This window comes from Aspergillus ruber (assembly GCF_000600275.1).
Source record: "Aspergillus ruber CBS 135680 unplaced genomic scaffold scaffold00008, whole genome shotgun sequence".
Taxonomy (NCBI): domain Eukaryota; kingdom Fungi; phylum Ascomycota; class Eurotiomycetes; order Eurotiales; family Aspergillaceae; genus Aspergillus; species Aspergillus ruber.
Window position 1 is genome coordinate 546,926 of NW_024467304.1, and position 12,084 is coordinate 559,009.

The window sequence follows — 12,084 nt, forward strand, 5'->3', positions numbered from 1 at the left end:
CTTCCCCGGGCGGTGGTTGTGTCATCATGTAACCGCGCCCATCAAGCTAGACCCACGCGCCTTGAATTCTACGACCTGACAAGAATAACTACAACCAGCACTTGAGATCTCGTACCATGACCCGCGTTTTCTTTTTTGAAGATGAAACGCTTTATATACACGACTTCTGGGATAATTCAGTTCCGTTCAACGCTTCAATGCTTCAACGCTTCTACGCTTCCGCTAATACCCTTACTATACTCTGACCCTCTTACCTGGTCAGCTCGAGAACTACAGTCATGGATACAATATTGGATGGAACGGAGTTGAGTTGACCGTGGTGCGAGCCACACCCGAGAACAACTACAATAAAAGAAAAGAAAAAGAAAAAAAAACCAAGACTGCTGGACAGTCATCGTTTTTTTTTTGTACTCTAGAGAGTTTGGGTTCTGGCGCATGTACTTGTTGGATTAGGAGTTTATCCTGCTGCTTATTTATATCTGTTCAAATAGCACCCCGTTTACCTCTCATTCTGTTCTCGTGAATACATCCTGCTACCTAGCAGGATATACTCTGTGGGAAGCAACTTAGTATAATATCCGTTCCAGCCATGTAAGAATAACTAGTACCATTAACCAAGCAAACACGGTATTGCAGTAAATTCATATTTACAAGAACGCACCGTTTATGATGCAGTCTCCTTCCGAATAGCATCAACACTCGCAATATCATCTGCACTTGGTTCCTGCAACTCCTTATCGGAAAGCACAAACGCATCACCCACTGTATCCTCAACTTGCTCCAGCGTATGTGACACAACTCCAACGGAACGAGCCATCCCAACCTCAACCATATCCTCACCCACGGCAGCCTGGATGCGTCCTTCACCGCCGTGGCCTGTCAAATCGGCCTCGAAGGCGTGGCAGAGGGATTTGAGAGGTTCGTGGACGCGATTGCGGAAGTAGATGTATGTCTTTTCGAGTTGGAGGCGTTCGCGGAGTTTCGGGGAGGAGACGAGAATATAGTAGAGGTTTAGGGCGGCGTGAATGGAGGGCGTGAGGATTTGGGAAAATCTAATCCATGATGCGACGATTTCGGAGGAGACGTTGAGGAGGAGGTGGGTGGAGTTGAAGAGGAGGGGTAAAAGGACGGAGAAGTAGTGTGGGTTTTGGAAGATGCTGGATTCGGGGGTTTGCTCCGTGGTGGCCAGGATCTCATCTTTGAGCCATCCGATAGCGCTGTCTTTGGCGGCTTGGAGGGCATCGTCTTCAAGGACCTTGCGGATCAACTTGAAGCGAGTCACTTCGGATGGGTGGCTATGGATGATGGTAGATGGTATCCGTCGTAATGTGCTGTAGTTCTGACGCGCTGTACAGGCCGTAAGCTCCAGAACGAAGTTGTTGAACTTCGCTTCGCTAGACGGCTCGCCTATAGCATTTTCCATGGAGAATACCGTCAGTGTGAGCAGAGAGTCTAGAAGTGGCTGAGGTTGCCCGAAAGCCACCTCATCCGGAGTCTTGAAACCCCCGACGAAGTTCGAGAACAGTTGGGCCAAATCAGGGAAGACCGCAATTGGAACAACCTGGCCTGACGAGTACAACTCTGCCACCGCAGCCCGCGCAGCCAGCAACAACAAAGAACCGTGTCTTTCGAGCGGGATATCTTCGGGGTTCTTTGGTGGTTCGTCAAAGTCTAGCGGCGGAGGATGGTTGTCGGATGGCTGCGAAACAACCGAAAGAAGTTGCTTGTCGTCTAAACCGAAATCTCGAGACAGAGCCTGTAAAGTGAGCAGGGGATTTCAAAAGGGACAAACGTTGAGCGTGGAACCTACAGTAATCTTCGCCATGATCAAGTCTCTTTCTTTGAGATGCTTGGTAGAAGCGTAAACGTCTGTCTGCGACTCTCTTCCTGGTATACGCAAGTTCGGACGTAGCTTTTCTTGCAACCTAATGGCCCATGACATCCCTGGATCCATAGGACTTGAGAAACTCAAAAGGTATGACTTGAGCACTTCAATGAGACCAAATTGCAAAAACTTCCTGACAAGTATGGGTTCATTATTACTCGAGGGCGCAGGAGACTGTACTTCGGCTTCGGGGTCGGGTGCAGAGGCTTCCGAAACTCGCAGAATGCTGGATTCGCTGGCTGCTCTCGGCGGGGGTGCGGGCCTCTTCGAGGGAGCGATATCTCTAAAGAACTCCAGAAGTGCAATTGTGGTTTCGTTTGTTGGCATCAGAGTATAAGCTTCCAATGCTGCCTGAAGGGACGTAGCGATGAATCGGCTGGGGGACTTGGTCTGGATACGACGATGGAGTACCGATAGCATGGCCATGAGACAGTTGAATTTCAAGATATGCCGTGGAAGACCTTCATCTGTCTTCTGTGTTTCATGTGTGCTACTTCCCTCTCCAATATCCTCACTATCTTCCTCGTCATCGTCAGGCTGTAGTTTCATCAAAGCATCTGAAACACGCAAGATGACTTCTCTCGGATTTCCCAGACGAGCGATATCCTGTAAACATTCGGAGGATTGCGGAATCATGGGCAGGAGCACTTGCACCAGATCCCAGCCGATATTCGTGGTCAATGTCTCATCTTGGAGAACTTTATGGAGAGTGGGTAGGCGAGCGGGGGTCAGTTGGTATTCGAGAATGGTGAGATAGGTGAGGTAGTCGGTGGCCGGTGGCAGGGCCGCGATAAGAGGGTCTTCATTGTCGGTCATGGCGATGATGTTATCCCTCTAGAATATGGGAATTCGATTGGAAAGAAAACTGGGGGAGATGCAAGTCAGGGGAGAGAGACAAGAGGTAGAGAGCCTCACAGCCTCGATGCGGGACGGGCCACGCGTGCACATGACATGACATCATCGATCGCCAGATACTCTAGAAAACGAGAACGCCCATTTCTGGACGTACAGTGTACGGAGTAGATATGCTAATGTTCTATACCCCTGGGTATACATACGGGCTCAGAAGCCAGTATAATCCACCATTGATTGATTATCCTCGGCCCAAAAAACATACTCGTCAGCTTCGATTATGGTAGAAATGAGATCTCTTTCACTCTCGCCATCTTTCCTCGAGGCAAGAATTCTCTCTGCCAGAGGTTCATCCTTCTTGGTGAGTTTCCCTTGGGTCTGAGTTACAGAGAGCCTCCACTCCCCCTTGATGGAGCTCCTTCCATGCCAAATGGACCATACTGAGGGGGGCCTGGATCCCACGAATGTCTGAAGACGCCGTCAATAGATCCGAAAAATGGCTTTTCAATCTTGCGCCACTCCTGTATGTAGTTTTGGAGTTGCTGGACTATAGATCTCTTGGCATCTCTCGATAAATATTCCCAGTATTTTTCAAGGGGAATACCTGAAACTTTTTCATCAAGGTGGATTCAATATCTCCAACCATGTGGGCATTGAAGATTTGAGGAACAGGGTTCGATTTTCTTTTTCTGAAAAGGCGGAGAACCTCAGCTTCTCACATGTGAACCGTATACCTGGACTTTCAATATAGTTGACGGGCTGTTCTCTAGGATTTTGCAGCTGCCCATGCTGTAAGAACAGGTCTCGCATTCTGGGTCTCATCTCGCGAGACGACTGGGGGGAGGGGCTAGTATCTCACCGAGGAAGCAAAGCGTACGTTCATGGTAGACAAGAGATGTAGAAGAGGGAGTCAACGGAGTCCCATTTTGAGGGCTTTCAGAGGGTTAGTAGGCTATGTTTTCATCGAGGAAAAATACACACGCTGGGCTACTGGAGCTGATCCCCTCGGTTGGCTGTGCTTCTTTCTCTTCCTGAAAGCGATTTGTTGAGCGGTGGGGGGGTATGTACATGCTAAAGATTAGATAGGAGAGTTGCATAAATCTGCTATGTGAATAGTTCATCTCTGCTGGCGAGGGATGAGCACCAGAATGGAAAGGAAAAGCCTCCAATTTGTCTAAGGATTCCGGTGCATTTGTTGATTGAGCTTGAATAGTTAATTGAGGATATGGATATTGATACCCGAGTCACATGACCAAAACGAGTATCACAACCGCATCATAGCCAGTCTCAGCCTTATGTGTGGATATATCCTTATCCAGACCTTGGGTCAACCATAAAGATGCATGTTGTGGTGTCTGTCGGAAGCCCTGCCGCAGTACGGGAGAAACATGATTCAAGACTCGGCCACGGTCAGCCCTGTTGATACATACTTCATTGAGCGGCCGTTGGCATATCGATATCAATCAGTAGTATGAACATCAATCTCGGATTCAGAATGACACTATCATGATCGCAACACCCTTTGGGTAGAGCTTGTTTTTCTGCAAGTATCGGTTAAGTGCCGATTTGACGGTGCCTTGCCTGGCCAGCCTCCATCCGCGCAGTGCCGAAGTTCCTTTTTCCTGTTTTCCCCTTTCCTCTCCCCTTCAATTTTTCCTCTTCCTACTAGTTCTGCCTTCTGGGCGCATTCTGTATAGCTACTTCGCTTTAATTTTCTAGCTCCTTTGCATTTCCCCCGATTCAGCGATCTTTTTTTTTTCTTTTTTTTTTTTTCCTTTATCCTCTCTTTAATGCGGTCTCGCTCCCTTATCGTTGTCGTTCACCATCCGACAGACCTGTGCAAGTCTTCTGGTTGAGAAATACAGGGAAAAACCAGAAGTCAGCTTTGACGACGGTTGATTTCAATTAACGAGTCCCCGGATCATCTGCCGTAAACCACCAGTTGTCGAACTCGTTCTAGCGTGACTTCCCAGCGACCCTTGTCCTGTCCAGCTCAGCGGAAACCGCGACCTTAGCAGCCGGAAACGAAGACAGAAAGAGAAGGAAGGAAAGGACCGTAAATATCGATGAGAAAATGGCCACTACCGAAATGCAGTCCTTCTATACCCCCTCGACCTCTACGCATATCTCCTCCCACGCCCCGGCTGCCGTTGACGAACTGATCAATAAATACTCCTCGACCATGTCGACTACTACCAGCGCACCTCCCGCATCGCAGCCCCGTCGAGGCCTGTTGGGTCGTGCCGTCGATCGCATCCACCTAGAATATTACCGGTACGAGGTGACTTTCGGGATCTACGTCCTGACACCCGGCGAGAAACTTGCCGCCAACACTTTTGTTATGGTATTCATGACTCTTCTTCTCTGGGCATTACTCCTCTACTTCCCTGCATTGCTCTACAACAAGCTCAGTCGTCTCGTGTGGCTATTGACGGGCCACAGCGGCGAGGAGATGGGGGCCGTTCTGGGCATCCTCGATACGCGTACTGGTGCCACATCGCCGGCGTTTTCGAGCCCGACTTCTTAACCACCAGCTGTCGGGTTGCATGTGATAATTTTTTGTACGCGAACTATGAGCTCAGACCTGGTGAGCAAGGCCAATTCTGCCGTCTCGGGGATGACAACTAACATAGTGTCAGACTGTCATTCGATGCTCGATACGGAGTTTATATGGCGTTGGCTTTCGATTTTGGTGCTTTCCATGACGTTTACTAGTGACGCGATGTCGCTCACAAATATAATGAACTGAACGAGGAAGGATTTTATTTTCATTTTAATTGCAGCATGGGCATGCATACGGGGCTTGTGTTGTGACTTGTTTTACTTTTTCTTTTCTTTTTTTCGAGATATTTCTGCTTGAGGGTTTTGTTTTTTTCTGGGTATGGACCAGACAGAGATCTTGTGTATTATTTTCTGTCGCCTTTTCTCTCTTGTCTTGTTACGACTGATGCTTAATGCCCGCATACTACTAGCTGTACAGGGCGACTGTTCGCCGGATGGAGTATGTCAAGATCAAGTCGTTAACTGTAATACTTAATGATATGGCTATCCAGAAGACTTAATCTCTTCGTATTAGCAGCCCTGTAATCCTTAGGCTCATATGTATCTCGGTTATGTTGCTTTTTTTGACATTGTCCGTATGAGAACTAGAGGGACAGCCACACCGGCCGCCGCTAAAACACAGCAAAGTACGGTGTGGAGAGCAGCGGCTAAGACAGCGAGGTTGCTGCCCAGTGGATGCTATTGTGGCTGTTCTCTGCCCTACTTGTATGTTGTTGTTTTGCATTCTCTAAAACGCGCAAGAGCCGCGTGCGCAGCGCCAAAAATAAACCGGCCATCAGTCAGCAACATTTACAGAGTCCAACCACGTTGTTTTTTTCTTCGCTGTTGTATGACTTGTTATATCTGACCATCACATTTTTCTCTTTCTCCTTTGGTTGAGAATCAGATATTTTCGTTTTTTCCTCGGTTCGGGCGGTGTTCCTGAACGATCCTTGGTCGGGCCCAAGTTCTAGGGAGACCGTCACTAGTTTCATCTTCTCACCTGCAACCGAACGTGGGCTGGTTATTGCCTGCATCGATAAACAGCAGTACTTTTGCAATCGGGATATATCATTCAATCACTGTCGAAACAATCTTGAGGAAATAACACAGCATCTGGTCCTCCGGTTCACTATCCTCTTCTCATCGACCGACAGAGCACAAACAGACAACAAAAAAAAGTTACCCCTGTCGCTTCGGGCAGCCCATCACAATGGCAGGCAACGAATACTACAACACAAATTACTACGGGAATCCTCCCAGATACGATGATTTATCCGCAGACCACGATTCCTTCAGACGACAAGCAGCAACCCCGGCCTCACATACCTCCCATGTGTCCCCTTTCGAGACCTCCGATAGCGATCTCCGACACCCCGAGCATAGTCACCAGGCGCTGGCCTCGGATCCCAGCGCATACCCGGCAGCTGCACGAGCAAATGAACACGATTACTATTCTGAAAATATCCCGCTGAACGAACACGAACAAGGTCATTATGCGAATGGTCCGCCGCCGGAGTGGATGCGACAACCAACCCATTACCCCCCATCGCCCGAGATGATGGAAGTACCAATCGACCCGGAAGGAAAGAGGAAGAAGAAGAAGGGGTTCTTCAAGAAGACGCTGCCATGGGTGACCTATCTCTTGACAATAGTCCAGATTGTGGTGTTTATCGTGGAGTTGGTGAAGAACGGTATGTGCAACTGGAACCAGCCCATGAGTTGTACTGAACTAATCGGCAATGTATAGCCCAATTTACAGGATCTCCCATTGAAACCAAACCCTCATTTAACCCGATGATTGGTCCGTCGCCGTATGTACAGATCTACATGGGAGCGCGGTACGCACCATGCATGAAAAACATTGCCGGTGTGCAGAATTCCACACAGACAATTGCTTGGAATTGCCCCAACAGCACAGTCGCCGATTCAATGGACTCCAGTAACCAGTGCTCATTGTCCGAGGTGTGCGGTTTTAACGGAGTCCCCAACCCCGTTCCCGGAGGGTCTCTTGACGATAAGCCAGAGCCCAACCAATGGTACCGATTTATTATTCCCATGTTCCTGCACGGAGGATTCGTCCACATCGGTTTCAATATGATTGTGCAGTTGACTATGGGAGTGGACATGGAGCGCATCATCGGTTGGTGGCGGTATGGTCTGGTCTACATTGCTAGTGGTATTTTTGGTTTTGTGCTGGGTGGAAACTACGCGGGTCAAGCCAACGTTTCGACCGGTTGCTCTGGCGCTCTTTTCGGTATTTTGGCCTTGTTCATCTTGGATCTGCTGTACAGCTGGAAAGAACGCCAATCGCCGTTCGTCGAATTGGTCATCATGATCTTGGGTGTGGGTATCTCTTTTGTCCTGGGACTGCTTCCCGGATTGGACAACTTCTCCCACATTGGAGGTTTCATCATGGGTCTTGCTCTTGGACTCTGCGTCATGAGATCCCCTAATGCCCTCCGTGAACGTATCGGTCTGGCCCGCAACCCGTACGTCGCCATGAGCGGTGGTGCCGGAGCCGGTCCGGAAGACAACAAGGCCACCACCCCTGGACCTAGCTTCGTGGACTATTTCAAAGGTCGTCGAGGACTGAATGACCAGCACTCTTCGATGAATCCGGTCAACTTTTTCAAAGGCCGCAAGCCACTATGGTGGGCATGGTGGTTGGTGCGAGCTGGTGCTCTAGTTGCAGTGCTGATTGGGTTCATCTTGTTGATTGTCAATTTTTACAAGTACACTACGTCAAATTGCGATTGGTGCTACCGGTTGAGTTGTCTGGTAAGTATCTTCTATCCATATTGATCTAGTTTTGCCTGTTACTAACTCGTTTCCTGTAGCCGGTCAAAAACTGGTGTGAACAAGACCAGTTGAATTTCCAGAGCACTACGACGAACAACTAGACGCTTTTTTCTATCTTTTATGTCTTTTGATTATGCGACCTGTGGACTTGGACAGTTTCTCATGATGAAATCTTTGCGCATTTTGATGCTATGAGTCGAGATATAGCATTTTGGCGGCGTTGAATGAGATATCAGTGGCGGATTTTTGAGATATTCATTATTGTTCTCTAGCTATTTACTATATACATCTACTCTCCATGTCTACTATCTACTCTTGCCGGAAAGAGTACTATAGTTCTACTTGTATAGAGGGCTTAGTAAGCAATGGCTGTGCTATGCTATTTCTGTGACACTTACCGTATTTTACACGTTGCAGCGATGATCGCCAGGCGGTGCACGTAATGACGGTACAGGCCCGCCTGCACAGCCCTATCGACATGCGATGCTCAAGTCCAACTTCATCTTTGCCAATCCTCTTCGTTCGTTTCGCGGCTGCCTCATTTTAGCGGTTGCCTTTATCTATTTGATATATTACGCGGCTTCAATAACGACTTTCTTCTTGTCTCAACCAGCCCCCATCCGGGCATCCCACAATACACTTTGAAACGCCGTTGCCCAACACGTCTCCGCCGGAAATGCAACTGTCCCCCGTCGCGATGCCCACGATCCACGTTTAGTCGAATCCAGCTAGTCATTTGTCTCTAATCCCAAGAACCACCCGATTATCCTTTTTCCTACTCTTCCATGATGGCGACATTAGCCGGGTCTCCGCCGTCGTCCCCTTCGTTGCCCAAACGTCGTCCTAAAGCCTGGGCACTCCGGTGTGAAAGGTATTGCTGTGCGGCGCTGTCGTCATTTCCGTTGGCGTTTGTGTATAGTTTGACGACGTGGGCGGTTTATGTTGAGTCTAGTATTGGGTTCAGGCCGTCGTCGAATAAGTGGATTGGTAAGCTTTGTTGATTTGGTTATAAGTGGGAGGGTGATGAGTATGCTAACACGGCCTTTGGGCATAGGCATGCCAACTTCGCTTCTCGGAATCCTCCTCTATATCTGCCTTAACGCGTCGTATTCAGTTGCCGTATTCACAAACCCCGGAACGACCCTGACGAGCAATTCACGCGGACAACATGAATACAGTGCCTTACCTGTTACCGAGCTCCCCGAGTATACGGCGTACACGGTTAGCTCGACGGGCTCATCGCGATTCTGCAAGAAATGCCAGACCCCGAAGCCGGATCGCGCGCATCATTGTTCCACCTGTAAGCGATGCGTTTTGAAGATGGACCACCATTGTCCGTGGTTAGCAACTTGTGTTGGGTTGCATAATTACAAGGCATTTTTGCTGTTTTTGATTTATACGTCGTTGTTTTGTTGGGTGGATTTTGCAGTTGCGGTGGCGTGGACTTGGTCGGAGGTGTTTGGGGATACACAGGATATGGAGGCGATTTTGCCGGTGAACGTGATCTTGCTGGCAATTCTGGGTGGTGTGATTGGGCTTGTTTTGACGGGGTTTACGGGGTGGCATATTAGTTTAGCGGTTCGGGGTATGACGACTATTGAGTGTCTGGAGAAGACGCGGTATGTGTCTCCTCTGCGCAAGGCATTGGATCGCCACCGATACGAGCATGTACTGGGTGCTAGTCCGAACCATCATAGCCATGAGTCCGGGCTTGGTCCTGAGGGTCTCGGTCATCGTTTACAGGATTATGGGCACCAGATTCTCGATGCACACGCGAATGCGATTCCAGGCGTCACCCGACCTGAGGAAGGAGAGGAGCAAACGCCAGACCCGTCGATTTATTCCGGCTCTACTGGGGTCCCAATGGATAATCTCTCACCTGCACAGCAAGCACTAACCCGTTCTTACGCCGACATCGAACGACAGCGCGAAAACGATCGCTACCAGGAATATTTGAACGAAGAGGACAGTCAGAAAGTGCCAAGGGCATTCGACCTAGGCTGGCGGCGAAACCTTCTCCATCTCTTCGGCGACCGGCCACTCCTCTGGGCCCTGCCAGTGTGCAACACCACCGGCGATGGCTGGCACTGGGAACCAAGCCCTAGATTCCTCGAAGCCCGCGACAGCATCCGCCAGCAACGCGAACAAGACCAGGTTGAGCAACAAAAATACCAACGCGATCTGTATCTGCGGAACATGAACAATAGCCAAAGCTGGCTGGGTGGAAGTGGAATAATGCCAGAAGAGCCTGAACGGCCTGCTACGGGGGTATCGATGAAGACGCTGGCTCCTCTGTCGCCGCGCCCTAGACCGGGAGATAGCGATTATGATGATGACATTGAAGAGGAGGATCATCATCTGCTGAATCGGGATAGCAATAATGTGCCTGGTGGAGGTGCACGGTATCCGGGGCGGCTGCCGAAGAGTACGCCGAAACGTTATCGGCAGAGTAATAGTGCGTCTGATGAATGGCGAGATTGGGAATGATGCATTTATTTATTTTCGTTCTGTATGTTTTGATACCTAGTTATGCATAGCATGGAGTATTGTTGACTGTACTTTTGTCTCACTTCCGAAAACGTCATCCGCAACTGCGACTTGGCCTTATCTACTCCGACACCACTTCAATTCTGCTTCAACTTCCCAGCAACCACCACTCTTTCACTCGATATACAGTTATTTTTCTTAGGGAAAAAAAAAAAAAAAAAACCACACACACACACACACACACAAATGTCCTCCTCAACCCGCCGCCTCCTCAAAGAAACAACAGACCTTCAAAAAAACCCCTCCCCTCATTTCACCGCAGCTCCAATCTCCGACACCTCCCTTCACGACTGGCACTTCACCCTAACCGGCCCCCCGCCCCCATCCCCCTTCAGCACAGGAATTTACCACGGCCGTATAACCTTCCCACCAACTTACCCCCTCCGTCCACCATCCTTCCGTTTCCTCACACCCACGGGCCGCTTCGAAGTCAACCGCGAAATCTGCCTGAGTATCTCGGGACACCATGAGGAATCTTGGCAGCCGGCTTGGGGGGTAAGGACGGCGTTGTTGGCGATTCGTAGCTATATGGATGTTGATGCGAAGGGACAGGTCGGGGGACTGGAGATGGGGGATGCTGGGAGACGGGAGTTGGCGGGGGAGAGTCGGGGGTGGAGGTGTGGGATTGAGGGTTGTAACGGAGGAAAGAGCAATGAGGAGGTGTTAAGGGAGTGGAGGGAGGGGGTTTGTAGGGAGAGGGGGGTTGTTGACGAAGAAAATGACCAGGGTGATTGTGGGGATGCGTCTGGGGATGGAGAGAATGAAGAACAGAAGCAGCAGAAAAAGCAACAGGAGGCTCGGGAGGCTCGGGAGGACGATGCTGCGCAGCTGAATAGTACACCGGTAGCAGAACCAGCACCAGTACCTGTACCAGAGGAACCACGAGAGTCATCTGGAGAATCGCAGCATCAACCGCAACCACAACCACAGCATCAGCAACCAATACCCTCTTCTGCGCCTCAATACCAACATCAATCCCAACCTCAACCCCAAACCCAAATTCAATTTCAACCCCAACCAGTGCCAACGCCAACAACAACCACGACGGCGACGGCAGCACAGGATAGCCCCTGGCTAGACCGCGCGATTATCGGTGTCCTCATCGCATTGGTCGTCACGATCATGCGGAGGATATTCAGGGAAGAGAGTGAAGATCTGTGATAATTTATTTCTGGTTGCCTGGGATTGTATAGGCGATGGCGTTGGTGGATTTATATGGCGTTTTTGTTTCTATGCTACCTCTAGAGAACCAAAGTGATGAAGCAAGCATTCAATTGTATAAAAAGTTATCTATACCCGACGATAATTCTCAACGAACTACTCCGCGGTACCATCTGCTAGAACACACAAGGCCGGAATATGATTTAGCACCAGCCATTCATCCCCATAAGCATGCTCATTGTCATGTCCCAACACACTAGTCCCACGCAATTCCGCTTGTGATGTACACAGGGTAC

At 49.6% G+C, this 12,084-nt stretch overlaps 5 protein-coding genes across 5 annotated transcripts; 4 read left to right on the forward strand and 1 right to left on the reverse strand.

Annotated features, from left to right (window-relative positions):
• Positions 1-664: 664 nt before the first annotated feature.
• On the reverse strand, positions 665-2,701 carry EURHEDRAFT_453163 (uncharacterized protein; the record flags this gene model as incomplete). The annotated part of the gene is made up of 2 exons (XM_040784097.1): positions 665-1,756; positions 1,811-2,701. The coding sequence occupies 2 exons, from the start codon at positions 2,699-2,701 to the stop codon at positions 665-667; spliced, it is 1,983 nt and encodes a 660-aa protein (XP_040640232.1).
• A 2,110-nt stretch (positions 2,702-4,811) lies between these two features.
• EURHEDRAFT_385371 (serine palmitoyltransferase small subunit family protein) lies at positions 4,812-5,264 on the forward strand (the record flags this gene model as incomplete). The annotated part of the gene is made up of 1 exon (XM_040779649.1): positions 4,812-5,264. The coding sequence occupies one exon, from the start codon at positions 4,812-4,814 to the stop codon at positions 5,262-5,264; it is 453 nt and encodes a 150-aa protein (XP_040640233.1).
• Positions 5,265-6,491: 1,227 nt separating this feature from the next.
• On the forward strand, positions 6,492-8,181 carry EURHEDRAFT_514386 (rhomboid family membrane protein; the record flags this gene model as incomplete). The annotated part of the gene is made up of 3 exons (XM_040786265.1): positions 6,492-6,972; positions 7,029-8,059; positions 8,119-8,181. The coding sequence occupies 3 exons, from the start codon at positions 6,492-6,494 to the stop codon at positions 8,179-8,181; spliced, it is 1,575 nt and encodes a 524-aa protein (XP_040640234.1).
• Positions 8,182-8,586: 405 nt separating this feature from the next.
• EURHEDRAFT_411054 (DHHC family palmitoyltransferase) lies at positions 8,587-10,788 on the forward strand. Its single transcript, XM_040781509.1, has 2 exons — positions 8,587-9,067; positions 9,135-10,788. The coding sequence occupies exons 1-2, from the start codon at positions 8,869-8,871 to the stop codon at positions 10,565-10,567; spliced, it is 1,632 nt and encodes a 543-aa protein (XP_040640235.1). The 5' UTR covers positions 8,587-8,868; the 3' UTR covers positions 10,568-10,788.
• EURHEDRAFT_411055 (ubiquitin-conjugating enzyme E2) lies at positions 10,672-12,008 on the forward strand. The gene has a single exon (XM_040781510.1). The coding sequence runs from the start codon at positions 10,814-10,816 to the stop codon at positions 11,786-11,788; it is 975 nt and encodes a 324-aa protein (XP_040640236.1). The 5' UTR covers positions 10,672-10,813; the 3' UTR covers positions 11,789-12,008.
• The last annotated feature ends 76 nt before the right edge of the window (positions 12,009-12,084 follow it).